Source organism: Simochromis diagramma, unplaced genomic scaffold, assembly GCF_900408965.1.
Source record: "Simochromis diagramma unplaced genomic scaffold, fSimDia1.1 OVJJ01000802.1, whole genome shotgun sequence".
NCBI lineage: Eukaryota > Metazoa > Chordata > Actinopteri > Cichliformes > Cichlidae > Simochromis > Simochromis diagramma.
The window spans coordinates 15,885,123-15,905,490 of NW_024387492.1; the positions used below are offsets into that span (position 1 = coordinate 15,885,123).

Consider the following 20,368-nt stretch of genomic DNA (forward strand, 5'->3'; position numbering starts at 1 on the left):
GCCCACATGGTTCTAAGACAAGGCATTGTATGTATTTGTGTGAACTTCTGTAAGAGTGTGTGTGTTTTATGTGAGAATGTGTGTGTGTGACCTCCTGACCAAAGGGTCGTAAACGCAGGAAGCTTACATCAAAAGAAGCAGATCTTCCAGATAGGATGTATCTGCAATAAAACATTACAGCCCCCCCATCCAGAACCTCGAGAATCTGGGTGGAAGGACAGTGAAATCCCTTTCATCAGAGTTGGCAAGCATAGAAATGACAACATTTAACAATTCACTCTAACAGATAGGTTGGACCACGAAGGATACACCTGACCCATCCTTCAAATGTCGGGAAAAGGAGGATGCATTTGTCGCTGCATTTGGAGGAGTCTTTGAATTTGGACAGCCTTCGTTGCATCGCTGTGATGTTTGCCTTTAAACGCGGCCTTCAAAGCATGCTGCCCCTGAATTTGGACACAGTCAGAATCAGAAGAAAGTGCGTTGCTAGGACTAATTGGAGGCAAATTTAATTTCAAAAGACTACCTCCCAGCCCATTGTTCCTTCAGTCACTTTCAGTCATTATGCAAATGTACTGTTTATAAGATTGGGGAAACCTGCAGTCAGCTGAGACTGAAGAAGTAGAAACGTTTCTCCCACTGAAAATGCTACATCCAGATGAACAGAATAAACTTTTGGGGATAGGGTGAGAAGTTCAGCCATCAGGGAGGGGCTCAGTGTAGAGCCGCTGCTCCTCTGGATCAAAAGGAACCAGTTGAGGTGGTTTGGGCATCTGCCTCCTGGGCGCGTCCTGGGTGACATGTTCCGGGCATGTCCCACCGGGAGGAGGAACCCGGGGCAGACCCAGGTCACACGGGAGAGATTATGTCTCTCGACTGGCCTAGGAACGCCTTGGTGTTCCACCGTACAAGCTGAAGGAGTTGCCTGGAGAGAGGGAGGTTTGGGCTTCCCTGCGGCTGCTGCCCCCGCAACCCGACCCCAGATAAGTGGAGGATGGATGGATGGGATGGACCAGCAACATACAAGATATTTGTCACAATTTTTTTATAAAAAAAAAAAGAAGAAAAAAAAAGCTGATATATATGTAAATATAACATTTTGCAGAGGAGGTCACAATTTATTAAAAAAAAAACACAGTAAATAGTGGTGACAAAAATTGGACTTGAGGGCTTGATTTACTCCTTGAATCATACATTTAATTTATCTCTGTCTGTAGTCAAAAGTTACAGGAAAACCTTCAATTGCCCGATTTGTTATTGAAAAAGACAAAATTTTTAAAAAAGAATAGACAAGAATAGGAGGTTTGGGGGTAAGCACAGGGATTCGAACACAATCAATGACAGGCCGCTCTGGTCTTTCGGGAGCTTTCAATATATCGTGATTTCCACTCATGACTTCACATATAATATCCAAGCACAGCACACACACAAACCACTCCAGCTGTACAGATACCAAACACAATGTGTAGATTACTTGTGGTCGGAACACCATATATGTTCTGAGATGAATAAATTATTTCTAAATTGATGATGCATTATTTGAAAACTAAAATAAAGTGTCTTGTAGTGCTATAGTATTATAATATTCTATTTTATTTTAGTTTTATTTGGAGGAGGATGGTCTCCTCTGTAGGTGCTGAAGTCAGCTGTGCACTAGATGGCACCTCTGGACAACCAGAGGCCTCCATGTGTCATTTGAATCATATGAAACAAGCGTCAACACAAAAGGAGTTTATTTTATGACAAAGAGACGAGAGCAGAGCAAGGGAAGAATCTGACCTAAAAGGTAAACCAAGCATTGAATACACCTGTAAACATATCTGTCAACTGTTTATTTCTTGAAAATCATCTTGAGGATGTTTCTCATTTTTTCCTTTTTTCTGCTTTCTGCAGAATAGCTATTAGGTTTAGGTGTGCAATTCTCACCTGCAGCAAACTCCAGAAGTCAGTCTTGACTTTTTTATGAAGCATTGGTGGGCTGTAGTTTTGTTTTGTTTTTTTCATGCAGCAGAGTAGAAAACACAAATGTGCAATCTTGTGAAAGCAATTTGTGTGCACACAGCATGTGGATAAAGGAGTGTGAAGTTTGAAACAATTAAATGCTGCGTGTTGTTTCTCAGTAATGCACAGATTAACCAGATTTAAGTAGCTTCCAGTGAGGAATATGCATTGTTTAGTTAATTACTTAGTTAGTTAAACATGTTGTACCCAAGTGTTAAAAGTCAAGAAAAGATTCAGTGTATGTGCACAGTATGTATGTATGTTAGAAATGGAGAAGAAAGTGAACTTTTAAATCGCTTGAATTAAATTCCTGCAGGACATGTTCTGTTTCTAGCTTAAATTAACTCTGCGTCATTCCTAAAATTACTTTTACTGAAACATCAGCTTGTTCCGCATGATCATTTTGACTTCTTTTCTTGAACATTTTCACACAGCCAACCTTACATAATCTATCATGTCTTCACATTGGGAAGCAAAATCTGAGTTTACAGCACCATATATGTCTTGAAAGACGTTCCAAAAGAACTTGGAGGCATTTCAAATTTTGACAGTTTGCAGCACATGTAACTGTGATTTTCAAAGCTGGCAAAGTTCTTGTAGTGCAATTTATTTTAAGTGGTGTCTAAATTCTGGGTAGTCTCAAGGATAGGAGACAAACTATACTGTAAGTAATTTTAAGTATTGCATAATGTCTTGTTAGTTTTGTGGAAAATCCCTCCATCTTACAGTTGTTGTTTCAACTTGTAAATGCGTTATCATTTCCGAGATGTGGGCTGTATAATGGAGCAGAGTAACATTGCTGGTTTCTTACAGGAAAGGAGACCCTCCTTTGTGAACAGTGATTGTAAAATACAAACAAACAAATTAAATTAGACTTGGCTCCATCATTATAAGGTCATAAGCCTGCAAATTTTGTTGGTATTAAGTTTTTCTTAAACTTTGGTAAGGGAAAACAGTCCTCGATCTCATCCACATCAGTGTAGTGAGTATTAAATACAGATGTAAAAAAAATGATGTAAAAGGTCAAATTATGCATTTCATAATATCACCAACACCTTGGAAAATACAACATATTTTCAGAGTAAGATAGGAAAATATTGTTTGTTTTTCTGCAAAATTACCATGAAATTAGAGAATACTTCAAATTACTTATGCACGACTTAAGTTTACTTACAGTATTATTATTTCCTTGTTCATGTAAAAACATAAACCCTTTATTCTGGTCTGCCTACGTTTAAGTATTTAAGTGCAATTACATTATAATTTTAAATGTAACACATTGGAATTTCATTTAATTACAGGAATTTCCCCCTTAGTTGTGAGCCGTATTACAAAGTGCTTTCCTTACAACCTCCAGTTATCAACCTTGTTTATTAACACAGGCTCTCTGCTTCAGTCAACACAGGTCCCGAGGAAAGGGTAGAAGACCAATGCTGAGATATGTTTTAAGTATTCCACAGTGTAGTGTTACAGTTGTTGTTTCATTCCCAAAGTGTCAGCTGTTAAACTTTAAACTCGATCAATTTGAGCACAAAGTTCTTAGAGGGCATTCAGGTGTGACACTCTTACAGAGAGCGCACAGAGATTTTAAAGTGGCTTTATTTCTTTTATTATTGGACAAATTAAAGTGAAATCATTCTCTGTATTGAATAGTCTTTACTACAGTGCTGTAACATATGACAGCTTTGACAGAACATTAAACCAAGCATAACAACCAAAAGTACATATACATGAATTTTCTGCATTTATTTCAGCAATTTATTGGCTTCTTTAGGTTCTATTACTTAAATACAGCTTAACAAACTGCATCTGAAAATTATCTTACCACAGCTCAGAATCTGTATCATAAGGATACCTCAATAAGACAGAGTGTGAACTTCCTGCTAGAGAAGTTTTCTTCACAAAGTTTAAGGACAAAACAGAATGTAAACAAACAAAGATGCTGGTATTCTGTTTAACTCTTACTCTGCTCTCTTTCCTTCTTCATCTCCACTTTTGTTTTTTCACTCACAGCTCAGAACCTCATGTTTGTTCTGATTTGAAGGCACCATGAACAACACAGCAAACCTGGCACCTCATCAAGATTTGTGGCGCAATGTGACGGTTGCAAACACCACCTCATTTTACCGTCCTGCTGTGGACCCAGTGATTGCCAATGTCATTACAGTGATGTTTACAATCATAATCATCATCACCATGGTTTCACTTGGATGCACCATGGAGGTGTCTAAGATCAAGGTGACCAATATCAGCAGTGAATGCGAATGTATATGTGGTTTGTGTATATGCAAAAAAGCATTGTGACAAAGCTTGAAAAAATTACACGTAAGCAGGATTTTCGATGATGTCCTTATGCCTGACAACACATTCCAGTTCCTGCAAGGAATTGCTGAGCATGTTGAAATATAATGGATAAAATACGTAATGAACATTACCATTTTTTCTAAGTAAATATGGTTGATGTGAAATTCTCACCAGATGTTGGTAGCAAACCATTTGATCCATTCATGAGAAATGATGCAGGGAAAAAAGTAGCCAACTGAAATCAGTAAATAGAAAGCAATCCTGCCTCATAATGCAAATCTATTTCACCTGGTTTAGTCCCAAATGATAGCCTATAAAAAGGTGTCGCATTACCACACAAGAAACATCAGATGAAGGGTAAAACCAACAAGATTTCTCAAGACCTTCTCAGCCTTATTGTTGCAAATCATAGTGATGGCATTAGTTACAGATAAATGTCTAAACTAGTGAAGGTTGCAGTGTAGCACTGTTGGGGCCATAATTTGGAAGTGGAAAGAACATAATTTCACCATAAACCGCACGTTTCAAAGAAAACAAGTAAAAACACTCAACTGCCATGGTTTGTATGCACACCATACATACCTCAGCACGCAAGACTCCATTACTGAAGAGAAAGCATGTTAAAGCATGTTTAAAGTTTGCTAAACAGCATTTAGACATGCATGTGAAATATTGGGGGAATGTAGTCTGGTCAGGTGAGACCAAAACCATGTTTGAAGGTCAAAAGGCACTGCACATTACCCCAAAATCAGCATACCGACAGTGAGGTTTGAAGGTGGGAACATCATGGAGTGAGATTGTTTTTCAGTATATGATACTAGCAATCTTTGTATAATTGAAGATGAATGGACAAATGTACCGAGACATTCTTGATAACAATCTGCTGCCATCTACCAGGATGATGAACGATGAAGGGTGGACGTTTCAGCAAGACAGTGATCCTAAACACAGATCGAAGGAAACTGAGTTTCTTTCTCTGAAGTTAGACTGGCCCAACAAGTCACCTGGTTTGAATCCAACTGAAAATCTGTGGTAAGAGCTGAAGCTCAGAGTTCATAGAACCTTCAGGATTTGAAGACCATTTATGTGGAAGAATGGCCAAAATCACACCTGACCAAGCCACACGACTAGTTTCTCCGTACAGAAGCTGTCATCACCAACAAAGACTTCTGTACGAAATATTAATAATTTTTCCCTGTGTCATTTCTCATTACTATACATAACTTAATTAATGGACATCTATGGTTTGATTTCTTTGCATGTGTGGATTGGATGGGTTGTTAGCATCTGATGAGAATTTCATGTCAGTAGCACCTTTAGAAATATATTTACTTAGAAATGCTTATTTTACCTGTTGTAGATAATTTCTCCAGTGATTTCCAGGTGGGCATGCCTAGAAAACCTACAAAGGGAGGCATACTAATCACAAATCCAGTGTCTCAAAATACTAGACCATCACCTAAGAGCAGTCAGCAAATTATTTACAACTTCTGGAACAGTTCTTGATTTATACACTCTGCTTGGGTCTTCCATTAATTAGTGCATCGTGGCACTCCTGAGGTGCTATGATGATTTGATAATGGACCTTAGCTCACCTGTAATTTTGCTTTGTTTTTTTTTTTTTCTCTTCCTCTTGACGATACCCCATAGATTCTATGTAGGATTCACCCAAGAGAGTTGGATGACCAGCCAAGCAAAGTAGCCTAATAAAATGGTCATCATAAAAATTAAATTCAAATTCAAATTCAAATTTTATTTGTCACGTACACAGTCATACACAGTACGATATGTAGTGAAATGCTTGGACAACTGCTCGTGACCTAAAGAAAACAAAAAAGGAAAAGGCTATGAATAAGATAGGAAATAAATATGAAAAATTAAAAAGGGTAAATTTAACTAGGAAGGAATAAAATATAAATTAAGGTTAAAAATGAAATAACTGTACAACACAAATTAGAATGAAGGGTAAATTTAACTGGGAGAATAAGATAAAATATATAAATTAAAGTTGAAAATAAAATAACTGTACAACAAAATACACAATATAGAACTATATAAGAATGTATGAACAAATATAAATAAATATATACACAATAACAGCAGCGTGATTTAAGTAATGAAGTGAAAACAATGTCCAGAATGTCCAGTGTGTGTGTAAGAACTGTATGTGTGGGTCAGTACTGTGTGGTGGTGTGATTGAGAGACCGTATCGCCTGCGGGAAGAAGCTCCTCCTCAGTCTCTCTGTGTTGGTCTTCAGGGAGCGGAATAGCTTTCCTGACCTCAACAGAGAGAACAGTCTATTGTTGGGATGGCTGAGGTCCTTCACGATCTTCCTGGCCTTGGTCCAGCACCACCTGCTGTAGATTGAGTGCAGGTCAGGGAGCTCGGAGCGGATGGTGCGCTCAGCTGACCGCACAACCCTCTGTAGAGCTCGTCTGTCCTGCATGGTGCTGTTCCCGAACCAGGTTAAGATGTTTCCCGTCAGGATGCTCTCTATGGTGCAGGAGTAAAAGTTCCTGAGCACCTTGGAGGGCAGTTGGAAGTCTCTCAAGCGTCTGAGGTGGTAGAGACGCTGACGGGCCTTTTTCACCACGGTGTTGATGTGACAGGACCATGACAGGTCCTGCGTGATGTGAACTCCGAGGTATTTGAAGCTGTCCACTCTCTCCACTGGGCACTCGTTGATGACAGGGGTCTGGTAGTTCCTCTCCTGCTTAGTGCTGAAGTCCACTATCAACTCCTTTGTCTTACTGACGTTTAGAAGGAGGTTGTTCCTCTGGCACCAGTTCTCCAGATTCCTAATCTCCTTCAGGTAGGCCGTCTCGTTGTTATCAGAGATCAGGCCCACCACGACGGTGTCGTCAGCAAACTTGATGATGGTGGTGGAGCTGGTAGTGGCCACACAGTCATATGTGTACAAAGAGTACAGCAGGGGGCTCAGAACACACCCCTGGGGGGCTCCAGTGCTGAGAGTGGTGGAGGCTGAGACATGTCCGCCCATCCTTACTGCCTGTGGTCTGCCAGTTAGGAAGTTGGAGATCCACTGACACATAGATGGGCTGAGTCCCAGATGCTCCAGCTTGGTGGTGAGTGTGGAGGGAATTATGGTGTTAAATGCAGAGCTGTAGTCTATGAAGAGCATTTTAACATAATTTCCCCTTCTAGTGTCCAAGTGAGTGAGTGATGTGTGGAGGAGATGAGAGATGGCATCGTCTGTGGAACGATTTGGACGGTAAGCGAACTGTAGTGGGTCCAGTGTGTCTGGTAGTGAAGAAATGATGAAGTCTCTGACCAGGCGTTCAAAGCACTTCATCACTACTGAGGTGAGGGCTACAGGGCGATAGTCATTGAGAGAAGCAGGGTGGGGTTTCTTCGGGACAGGAACAATGATGGACTCTTTGAAGCATGTGGGGATCACCGACTGAGATAAAGAGATGTTGAATATCTCAGTGAACACAGGAGCTAGCTGGTATGCGCAGTCTCTTAGGATACGACCTGGGATGCCGTCTGGGCCTGCTGCTTTCCTGGTGTTCACTCTCTTGAAGGCTCTCCTTACTTCATGCTCGGAGATGACGAGCACGTTTCCGGTGCTGGCAGTATCTTCCTGTCTGCAGCCGTTAGTGCCGCTAACACTAGCATCGTTGGAGTCCTTAGCTGCAGCCTCGAAGCGAGCATAGAAAGTGTTCAGCTCGTCTGCCAGAGTCACGGCCGCGTTCGTCATACCGGTTGTTGGTGCTTTATAGTCCGTTATTGTCCTTAGTCCCCGCCACAGGCTCCTAGAGTCACTCTGTTGGAGTTGTGACTCTAGTTTCCTCCCGTAGCGCTGCTTCGCCTCTTTCACCACCCTCCGCACGTTATATGACGCGGCTTTGTACGGGTCCATGTCCCCCGTCATGAGTCCCGTGTTGTAGGCAGCGGTGCGGGATCTCAGAGCGTCGCGGATGGTTTTATCCACCCACGGCTTCTGGTTGGGAAACGTTGTGATAGTCTTTGTCTCCACGGTATCATCCGCTAGTTTCCCGATGAATCCCACAACCGCTTCCGTAAACACGTTGACATCATCATCGGAGCTGTTTCTGAACATGCCCCAGTCTGCGTCATCGAGTGCGTCCTGTAACGCGGCCACCGATTGATCCGTCCAGCGCGCGACCTTCCTCTGAACCGGAACTTCCTGTTTCAGCCTTTGTTTGTATTTTGGGATGAGGAAGATGGCGGCGTGATCAGATTTGCCAAAAGGAGGGCGGGATTGTGCCTTGTAGCCGTCCTTGACCGTAGTGTAGCAGTGGTCCAGTGTCCTTTCACCTCTGGTGGGGCAGAAGATGTGTTGATAAAAGTTCGGCGCTGCGCGTTTGAGGTTGGCGCTATTAAAGTCCCCCGTCACAATAAGCGCAGCGTCCCGGTGTTGTGTCTGGTGCTGTGTGAGTGCCTCATGCAGCTCGCATAAGGCGGTGACCGTGTCCGCTTGTGGTGGAATATAAACGGCACTTACAATGACCGATGTAAATTCCCAAGGTAGATAAAAAGGACGACACATGATGGACAGTAGTTCCAGATTTGGTGTGCAGGAGCGTGTGAGAGGAACAACGTTCGCACTGTTGCACCAGTTGTTGTTCACCATTAAACACACGCCGCCTCCCCTTGACTTCCCCGAGTCCTGTGTCCTGTCCATGCGGTGAACCGAGAAGAACTCGGCCGGCTGGATGGCGTGGTCCGGCACCGCTGGGTTCAGCCATGTCTCGGTGAAGCAGAGGAGATTGCAGTCCCGAATGTCTCTCTGGAACTTTACCCTGGCCCTGAGGTCGTCAAGCTTGTTCTCCAGTGACTGGACGTTGGCGAGCAGGATGCTAGGCAGAGGTGTGCGGTGTGCACGAGCTCTCAGCCTGTTCCTGACGCCAGCTCGCTTCCCTCTAGGCCGCCGCCGCTTCCCTTTGTTCTCCCTCAAGATCTCACTCGGCCAGCTCGGATCCGGAGTTAAAAACTTCGAATTGTGAGTACATTGTATACCAATAGAAACAAGAGTGTCACTGTCATACCTAATGTACCCAATGGTGGTGATTTTGCCGATTTAGAAACGCTGAAAACTAACTTAAAAAACAAAGACAAAGAAAAATTATCAGTTTTATTTCTGTGTGCAGGTAATAAGTCCTGTTAGAAAAAGAACTCTACATCTCCATAAAGATTGTCAACAGATGGAAGCTCAAAGTCCTCTAAAGTCTCCTGGTAGTCAGCTGAATTTGGATTTTCAATTCAATTTTATTTTATAGTGCCAAATCACAACAACTGTTGCATCAGGGCACTTTATATTGTAAAGTAAAGACCATAAAGTTATACCGTTTACAATTGATAAAGTCGATTTGATTCTGTTTTTGTTCAGACAAACCCTGTATCAAGTATACCCTTATACGCAATACAGGGGTCCACTCTACCCTACCCAGGACAGGGTTACTGGGGTCGTACCCTGGAGGTAATCCTCTCACAGCTCCGAAGTTATTCCTTTAATTGGTAAGGTGCTGAATACCATCCACACCTGTTTGCCTTTGTTGCTGTCTAGGTGTTCTTCGGTCTTTCTCTTGTAGTCTAACTTGGCCTCACGGATACCTCTCTCCAGGTTGGCACATTCTGTGCTAAGCATAAAAGTGAAGCTGTCAATTTACTAGTTAATCTTTGTTTAACCCTCACCCATGGTCACAAGCTATGGGTAATGACTCAAAAAGAATGAGGTCAAGAATACAAATGGGTGACTGAGTTTTCCTTTGGCGACAGGGTAAGGTGCTCAGCCGATCAAAAGGGACTTGGAGTAGCAGCGCTGGTCCCACACATCGAAAGGAGCTAGCTGTGATGTTTTGGGTATCTGACAAGGATGCCTCATGGATGCTTTCTAGGTGAGGTATTTAGGGCATGTTTGTTTTGGGATGAGGGTCTGTGGCAGACCCAGGACTCAGTGGAGAGATTATATCTCTCAGCTGCCTTTGTAATGGCTCAGTGTCCCCCAAATGAGCTGGAAGAGGTGGCCAGGGTGAGGCTAGACTATGCTTCTTTGCTCCGACTGCTGCCCCATGACCTGAACCTGGATAAGCAGCAGAAAAGAAGTGGATGGTTGGATGGAACAAAGAATTCATGGTTTGAGTAATTTACTCAAACTGGAATAAAATATAGAAATATTTTGAGATACTGGATTTCTGAACATTATCTATTGTAATAAATACAGAATATATGAAAGTTTACCTTTTTCAATTAAAATGCACTTTTTTATAGTAATCTTAGTTTTTAAAAAATATATATATTTCATTTGGCCTTTTTCTGCTTTATTAGATAGACTCAGTGAAGAAAGGACAAGAAAGTGGGGGCAGAGAGAGAAGGGGAAGACATGCCGCCGTGTTCATGTTAATATAAACAAAGTGGCATGATACATTTTTGGTAAATTTATGATCAATTTTGCTAACTTCTTCTGTTTACAGAATTACATCATGAAACCTAAGGGGTTGGCTATTGCAGCTATGGCCCAGTATGGGATCATGCCTCTTACAGCCTTTTGCTTAGTTAAGGTTGGTATTTATGTAAAGTTAAATAAGATTACTAACATGCAGTATAAATGATACACATTTGTCTTTACAAAGTTACAAATTTACAAATACAGACAGTGATTTATGATTTGTGTTCCCCACAAAAATCTTTTTACAGGGATTCATACTAAAAAATGTGAAAATTACACTGAGTTAACCAAAAAGAAGAACCAAAAACAGATTTTTTATGTGAGGAAAATGAGTGGAACAGACTCAGGTGCAGACCAGATGAATTTAGAATAAAAGTCACAAGTTTATTAACAATCACACCAAGTGAAACTATTTACAGTGCATGGGACTGAGATTTCGAGGGATCCAGGGATGGAAGGGAAACGGGTCCAAAAAACACAGGCCGCAAGTCCGCCCCTGACTCTCCAGTTTCACAATCCTCTTCAGGACTCACACTCACTTTCACTCCACAACTCACTGCCAGACTCAGGGGAACAGATCAGGAAACAGGGATGGGTCCAGGGATTTATATACAAGTAAATGTAGTTAGAACAGACTAGAACTTCACATGGGAAACAGAGGATAACGGAGCTGTACTGACAAGTGTTACTCAACTCAGCTCAGGCAAACTGGCAATCAGGCAGATTCATGGCAGGTGGGCACATGAGAGGAGACGGTATGGTTTCCAGGAGGTCCAGAGGGAGGAAAATCCAAGCGAGCCATGACAGTCAGGAAGGCAAGGCAAGTGGTGAGTGTGAACCCCATGGTTTGTAGACTGACTGATGTAGTAGAACCGAACAGGACAAGAGCTGAAGAGTCACACGGCAGGAGATGAATCTGATAGGACTGAGAACAGTAAGGCAACGTTAAACCTGGGACAGACGAGCATGAACTTGATCACAAGGAGTCAGAGTTACCACAACAGTAGCTGGACAAACTGGTGGAGGCCTCATGCTGATTGCCGATGAAACGAGGAGCAGGTGAGGTGCTGGAAACTCCACCCCAGAGGATGGAAATCTGGAACTCTTCTAACAAAGAGGAACACCTCCCAGACACTCCCAAGGCACATGACAAAAGTTGCCCAGTATAATTGAATTTGTGTTGATGTACCAGTATATAATTGACACCAGACATTGTGTTTTAGACTATTAGACATTGTTACTATTATTTACAGCATCCTGCAAGAGGTTATTGGGATTTTGTGTTACAGGGGTTCCAGTTGAGTGATATAACAGGTGTGGTTGTTCTGGTATGTGGCTGCTGTCCTGGAGGAATTTTCTCCAACTCCATGGCTCTGGCTATACAGGGGGACATGAACCTCAGGTACACATGGGAAGTTATGTAGTTGTAATACATTTATAATGACCAAAAAGAAGCTAAAAATGTAATTTGAAGTGATTAATGCTCAGGCAGAAAACTTTACAACAGTTATACCAGTCGATTGTGTTTGCAAACTTTCTCACACTTTGTCTGCCTGTCGAGTTTTCAAATATAACACCAAGACAAGCACAATTCAGATAGTTCAGTTAGATTTTGGCATATCTCTATCTGATGTCCAGCACGTCAGTGGAATATTCCAGGAAGCAGGAATATCTCTAGTAAATTGTTTGAACATCAGGTTGACAGGGACATTTAGCGTTGTGCAGTTATGAGAAGGGTTAATGGGGTCAGTAAAATACGAGGAATATGGAAATCATGAAGTCCGTGAGAATCAGATGTCATTTTTAATTCAGAAAGGCTAGTTTCCATAGCTCAGAGTAAAGCAACGTATTTATCTCACCCTTGTCTTCTCCAGCATTGTGATGACTTCCTGCTCTACAGTGTTGGCTCTGGGTATGATGCCTCTCCTGCTCTACATCTACTGCCAGGGTTTCCCCAGCGTGCAGAACGCTGTCCCTTATGGTGAAATTATGTTATCGTTGGTCTTGATCCTTGTCCCGTGTAGCATCGGCATCGTCATCAAGACCTACAGGCCACAGTACTCGAAGAAGTTCACGAAGGTTTGTGCATACTGACAGGAGACTGAAGGTCAGACAGATCACTAAAACTGATTAACAGTGTTGATTAGTCAGTTGTACAGGAATGGCAAATAAAGACTTCAATGACTCTCATTTTAGATATTTGTTAAACAAAAAAAACAAAAAAACAAAATGGAAAACCTGTAGATTACATCATCCTACAAATTCTAGAATTTGCTGATTTGTTTTCTTAACTTGACACACAGAGAAACTGAATAACTTTGTCTTCAGACAAGTCTAAACATCTTTCTCTAAACTCAAATAATTCCTAATGATGCCTAATGGCAGTCAGAGAGCTGTTGCCTAGCCTGTAGAGTTCTGTGCGTCACTTTGATATGCTTCCGCAGACCATCACTGACCCACCACTATACTAAACAGTATTACAGGCAGCATACTGTTTGCCATGGCTTCTCCAGACCCTCCACAGTGTCAGGGACAGGGTCCACTAGAGGACGACTGGCCCTCAGGCCACCCTTATGAAAGAGACATTTACAGAATTTTTTAGGGCTCTGACAGTGCTCATCCTGTTCCTTTTTGCACAAAGGAGTTACCTGTCCTGTTGATGGGTTAAGAACCTTCTAAGGTCCTGTCCAGCTCTCCTTGACAGGGCCTATTAACTGGCTGCATACCACAGGCCTCCAAACACTTGACCCAGCTGTCTTATCAAGTTATGGGCCACTGTCGAACCTTCCTTTTCTTTCAAAACTTCTTGAAAGAGTAGTTGTAAAACAGCTATTTTCTTATCTGCAGAAAAAAATTGTTTATTTGAAGAGTTCAGTCAGGTTTCAGAGCTCATTACAGTACTGAAAAGCCATTAATGAAGGTAACAAATGACCTTCTTATGGCCTCTGACAGTGGACTCACTTTTGTGCTTGTCCTGCTGGACCTCAGTGCAGGGTTCTGTGCTACGACCAGTTGTGTTTACATTATACAGACAATAACATTAAAGACATAGCATTCATTTTCACTGGACAGATAACACCCAACTTTATCTAGATCTGGATGACCTGTCATTTTCTGCTTCTAAATTCAGATAAAACTGAGTTTATTGTTCTGGGCACTAAAAATCTTAGAAATCAAGTCAAGTCAATTTGCTTTATTGTCATTCCAACCATGTGCAGTGGTACAGTAAAGAGTGAAATGAGACAACGTTTCTCCAAGACCATGGTGTTACATATGACATATAACAGACAATCAACACAGGACTACATAGAACCTGACAGTACCTGACAGTGACTGTACCTGACAGAACAGAACGATACAGACACAACAGTGCAAAAGAAATGTGAAAAAGACTGAGTATTGTGCAAAAAGTAACGTGGTGTATGAAGGTGTGCGTGTGTGTGAGAGAGAGATTCTGCCTATAAGTGCTTGGTAGTGATGTGTATGAAGGTGTGCATGTGTGTGTGTCAGTCCAGTCACTGACTGTTCAGGAGTCTGACAGCTTGGGGGAAGTTACTGTTTCGCAGTCTGGCAGTGAGGGCTTGAATGCTCCGGTAACTCTTGCCAGAAGGCAGCAAGATGAAGAGTGTATGTGAGGGGTGTGTGACGTCCTCCAAAATGCTGGTAGCTTTACAGGTGCAGTGAGTGCGATAAGTGTCCATGATGGCGGGAAGAGAGGCTTCAATGATCTTCTCAGCTGTTATGGTGTCTAACAAGATCAGCTTAATATCACCTCTATCACCTTAATAGAGCACTTCACTCTCAGACTGCAGGCTTATTTGTGGTTCCTAAGGTATTTAAAAGTAAAATGGGAGACAGAGCCTGCAGTTTTCAGGCCTCTCTTCTGTGGAACGAGCATCCAGTTTGGATTCAGGAGATAGACACTATCCCTACTTTTAAGATTAGACTTAAAACTTTCCTTTTTGCTAAAGCATATAGTTAGGGCTGGATCAAGTGACCCTGAATCCTCCCTTAGTTATGCTTCAATAGGTCTAAGCTGCTGAGACTTTCCCTGATGCAATGAGTTTCTTCTTCACTCACCTTTTAAACTCATTATGTGTTTATACACCAGTCTGCATTTAATAATTACTCTCTGGCTCTCTTCCACAGTGTGTCTTTGTCCTGTTTTCCTCCTCTCACACACAGCTGGACACGGCAGATGGCCGTCCCTCTCTGAGCCTGGTTTTGCCAGAGGTTTCTTTCTTTTAAAAGGGCATTTTTACTTCATCTATCACCAAAGCGATTGGTCATAGGGGGTCATATCATTGTTGGGGTTTTCTCTGTATTATTGTAGGGTTTTACCTTACAATATAAAGTGTCTTGAAGCAACTGTTGTTGTGATTTGGAGCTATAAATAAGCTGAGTTAAGTTGAGTTGAATTAAATTTAAATCAATCAGAAATGATGAGGAGGGTAAAATCTAAACGGCCTCCACCTGTGAAACCATTCTGGTTTTGAACATTGTCTTGTTTTTGCATCTCTGGCACACCTATTGTTGATTTCATCAACATCCAAGCCACTAAAACTGATTAACAACCCCCTCTCTACTTAACTGACCAGATCAATATCCCAGAAGTGTAATTTGATTGATCCTATACTCAAATTCTTTTGAGCAACACAAAAGAAGAAGAGAAGTCAAACACTGATTTATGTCCTGTCTTGTTGTTCTTAGGTAGGCATAATTATAATGCTGATTATACTTGTGGGGACCTTGATCTTAATCGCTATTGGAAGCGGACATATCATCCTGACTATGATGTCTCCTTCGCTCTTGGCCATCGCTGGTCTCATGCCTTTGATGGGCTACTGCTTTGGATACGTCTTCTCTTCAATCTTCAGACTCATCCACAGGTAGGTTATTTGTTTAATTCAATCATCAATGGATATATATATATATATATATATATATATATATATATATATATATATATATATATATATATATATATATATATATATATATCCTTCCATATGCCTTTAGGGAGCGGAGGACCGTTTCCATGGAAACAGGCTGTCAGAATGTCCCGCTGTGCACCACCATATTGAAGATAGCTTTCCCTGACGAAGTGGTAGGTCCTCTGTATCTATTCCCAACAGTCTACTTGGTGTCTCAGTTGTTGGAGGCGGCGATGATCATCATGCTGTTTAGGTGCTACCAAAGGTTCAAGAGAAAAGAGAAAGGTAAGAGTGACAGCAGGATTCAGATGTTACATTTTAACACAGGCCTTTTATCACACAAGAAAAAAAAAGTATCTACAGATGTCTGGCTGGTCGTTATTTCACAAAAATTCAACTGTGACTTGATCAAGTGTGGGTGTGGATGTTGTGGACATCTGAAGTGGGCAATGCTAGAACAAAGTTTGGGTTAATTCACTGAACTACATCCAGGTTGCAGCATCTCAGATTGGAGTGTTTGCATTACTCCAGTTGCTATATTTAAAATATTTTAAATTAAACATTTTTTAAATTTTGCGTTTGAAGAAACAGTACTTTTTACACTACACAAAGTATAGAGCAAAAAAATAAATAATACAGATATATACTCCCCAAAGTACTTTATTGTACCTTTATGGGCTTGTAAAAGGGGCAATGCCTTCTAAGGTACTCCTGTTGTACCCTTTCATGTTGTAGGTTATGGAGAACCACTATTGACAATATTATACTCTCATGTACTGGTACCCAAACTGACCTTTTAAAAAGGTGCTACATTAGATATAGTGTAATTTATTCTATATAATTTCATTATTAATAATGTATTTGCTTTGATTGTTAGTCATTTGAGTGGTCTCAATGATCACCGAAAGCATTATGTGCCTCATATCTGCCTCTACAAGAACAAAAGCCCTACTATGTGGCAACAGTGCTAACCACTGCACCACTCTGACCTGAGACGAACACACAATAAATGCACACTTGAGCCTCAGTTACAGGTATGAGGCAGTTAAATGCAAATTTATGGCATTCTGCATTTAAGCATTAGTAATTATTATTAACATCTGGCACTCTCAATAGTTTAAATTCAGTTCAATTTGATTTCAATCCAATTTTATTTATATAGAGCCAAATCATAACAGTAGATCCCTCAAGGCACTTAGTATATTATATATAATATAAATGTATTAAGGTATTATATTCTAGGTTTTTATAATAATACAGAGAAACCCCCAACAATCAAACCACCCTCCTATGAGCAACACTTGGCCACAGTGGGAAGGAAAAACTCTAGTTTAACAGGAGGAAACCTTCAGCAGGCTTAGGGAGCGGCAGCTATCTGCCACGATTGGTTGGGTTGGAGTGGAGGAAAACCTAGTTTACCTAGTTATTCTAGACACAGGAACTTGAACACATAGTACATTGCTAAACACACAGTCTGTGGTTGAAGCAGCAGAAAAAAAGAGGCAGAGAAAATGAACAATTCCACCATCAGGTGTGGATGAGCGAAAACAATACACGAAATTATGACCTGAGTCGTAACAAAAGGCAAGCACCAATTAGCCCACAAAAAGGTTTCTGGCTAAGAGTCTCTGCTGCCTGTTCTTGCTTTCCATTCTACACACAAAAAAATGTCAAAACGGCACCAAAACAAATCAAAGAATAACTTTGTGATTGTGTTTTGTTTAGACAGATGAATAACCAGACCTTAGGATTTCACATTTAACCACAGGTTGAGCAACTTTTGTGCCAAATCTTGGTTTGTGTTAATACATCTGCTTGTCTGACCCACAGAAACTTACCAGGCTGCTGCCACTGGAGAGGATCTGAAAGAGTCTGATGTGTGATGTCAATTACCACTCATATATGTCTCTATTAGCGTGAACGGTTTCACCAAAGGGGCTCCAGATGAAGTAACCAAAAATAGCTTACTTACAGCTTAATGAACAAATAGAAAAATGTGCAACTGTATTTCTTGATTATAAAACAATATCATTATCTGAAACCTGTAAATGTATTAGTAACTTCAGTTATAAAGCACTAATGAAGCCAAAATCCAGTTTTAAATACATTTTTGAAAAATCTGATGAGTCTATCTTTTTCCTACGTCATACAATTACAAGTTTCCACTGAAAATAAATTCATTATGTACATTTATCTTTTTTCAAGCTCTTGTCCACTAAGTACCAATAAGTACCACTGAGGAAATGCCAGGAAACACGTCCACCGTCTCATGGATTACTACATTACAGGCTGCAGTACAGGGAGTGCAGAATTATTAGGCAAGTTCTATTTTTGAGGAATAATTTTATTATTGAACAACAACCATGTTCTCAATGAACCCAAAAAACTCATTAATATCAAAGCTGAATGTTTTTGGAAGTAGTTTTTAGTTTGTTTTTAGTTTTAGCTATTTTAGGGGGATATCTGTGTGTGCAGGTGACTATTACTGTGCATAATTATTAGGCAACTTAACAAAAAACAAATATATACCCATTTCAATTATTTATTTTTACCAGTGAAACCAATATAACATCTCCACATTCACAAATATACATTTCTGACATTCAAAAACAAAACAAAAACAAATCAGCGACCAATATAGCCACCTTTCTTTGCAAGGACACTCAAAAGCCTGCCATCAATGGATTCTGTCAGTGTTTTGATCTGTTCACCATCAACATTGCGTGCAGCAGCAACCACAGCCTCCCAGACACTGTTCAGAGAGGTGTACTGTTTTCCCTCCTTGTAAATCTCACATTTGATGATGGACCACAGGTTCTCAATGGGGTTCAGATCAGGTGAACAAGGAGGCCATGTCATTAGTTTTTCTTCTTTTATACCCTTTCTTGCCAGCCACGCTGTGGAGTACTTGGACGCGTGTGATGGAGCATTGTCCTGCATGAAAATCATGTTTTTCTTGAAGGATGCAGACTTCTTCCTGTACCACTGCTTGAAGAAGGTGTCTTCCAGAAACTGGCAGTAGGACTGGGAGTTGAGCTTGACTCCATCCTCAACCCGAAAAGGCCCCACAAGCTCATCTTTGATGATACCAGCCCAAACCAGTACTCCACCTCCACCTTGCTGGCGTCTGAGTCGGACTGGAGCTCTCTGCCCATTATCAATCCAGCCACGGGCCCATCCATCTGGCCCATCAAGACTCACTCTCATTTCATCAGTCCATAAAACCTTAGAAAAATCAGTCTTGAGATATTTCTTGGCCCAGTCTTGACGTTTCAGCTTGTGTGTCTTGTTCAGTGGTGGTCGTCTTTCAGCCTTTCTTAGCTTGGCCATGTCTCTGAGTATTGCACACCTTGTGCTTTTGGGCACTCCAGTGATGTTGCAGCTCTGAAATATGGCCAAACTGGTGGCAAGTGGCATCTTGGCAGCTGCACGCTTGACTTTTCTCAGTTCATGGGCAGTTATTTTGCGCCTTGGTTTTTCCACACGTTTCTTGCGACCCTGTTGACTATTTTGAATGAAACGCTTGATTGTTCGATGATCACGCTTCAGAAGCTTTGCAATTTTGAGACTGCTGCATCCCTCTGCAAGATATCTCACTATTTTTGACTTTTCTGAGCCTGTCAAGTCCTTCTTTTGACCCATTTTGCCAAAGGAAAGGACGTTGCCTAATAATTATGCACACCTGATATAGGGTGTTGATGTCATTAGACCACACCCCTTCTCATTACAGAGATGCACATCACCTAATATGCTTAATTGGTAGTAGGCTTTCGAGCCTATACAGCTTGGAGTAAGACAACATGCATGAAGAGGTTGATGTGGACAAAATACTCATTTGCCTAATAATTCTGCACTCCCTGTATGTGAGATGAGCAGAGCTCTGAGTTTGTGATATGCACTGCGTGAGCTCCACAGAGCACTGTCCAGTTTTCATTCCTGTTCACCTTGACCACCTTAGACTTTCAGTAGAACTCAAGGTCGTGGTGCCCACAAAACGGTTAGATGTAAACATGATGGTGCTCGACTTCAGAAGGAAGAGCACAGCTACATAGACCATCACTGTCCTGGGATAAGATGATGCCCAGGTACTCCACTAGGTACTCACAGGTACAGGAAGGCAGATCCATCTCCTGCAATTGATTGGGGTGGAGGGGAGGAGGACAAAACAAAAGATCCAGCTGGTCATGGAAAATTACCGCTCCTCTCAGAGCCTGGTTCTGCTAGAGGCTTCTTCCTGTTAAATGAGAGTTTTTTCTTCCTACTTTCACCGAGTAGAGTAGGGTAGATATATGGACAAATTTTGTATTTGATGTCAAGGAAAACTAACATTTTAAATGACAATGGGAAACAGTGGCAACAAAAAAGTTCTGGCTAAGAGTCTCTGCTGCCTGTATTCGTATTCCATTTTCCACAAAAAAGGCAAAACAAATACAAAAACCTCCATCAAAGAGTAACTGTGCAATTGTGTTTTGTTTTTTGCTCAAGACCACTTTTAAAAAAAATCCCAAGAAAGTCTCCATGGAAGCACAAATATAAAGAAACAAGGGGAGGCTCAAGACTTTTGCACTGCACTCTCAGTGCAAAGGGCTGCCTGTGTATGTGCTGCTGGTTTTAAGGGTTTATGAGAAACCATGCTTTGAATGCTCTAGTGAGATGCCACAGCAATCAAAAACAGCACATTTGTCACAGCTGAAA

The 20,368-nt window shown here is 41.3% G+C and overlaps 1 protein-coding gene across 2 annotated transcripts; it reads left to right on the top strand.

The window, feature by feature from the left end:
• Nucleotides 1-1,581: 1,581 nt before the first annotated feature.
• Nucleotides 1,582-18,003, top strand: LOC120725409 (sodium/bile acid cotransporter-like). 2 transcript variants are annotated; one of them, XM_040018307.1, is made up of 8 exons: nt 1,582-1,786; nt 4,015-4,239; nt 10,765-10,851; nt 12,029-12,141; nt 12,614-12,818; nt 15,450-15,628; nt 15,875-15,958; nt 17,504-18,003. In XM_040018307.1, the coding sequence occupies exons 2-7, from the start codon at nt 4,051-4,053 to the stop codon at nt 15,924-15,926; spliced, it is 825 nt and encodes a 274-aa protein (XP_039874241.1). In that variant the 5' UTR covers nt 1,582-1,786; nt 4,015-4,050; the 3' UTR covers nt 15,927-15,958; nt 17,504-18,003. The 2 variants fall into 2 exon arrangements, with proteins under 2 accessions (XP_039874241.1, XP_039874240.1); XM_040018306.1 differs by having other exon boundaries at nt 1,595-1,786; nt 15,759-15,958; nt 17,504-17,998.
• Nucleotides 18,004-20,368: the final 2,365 nt, after the last annotated feature.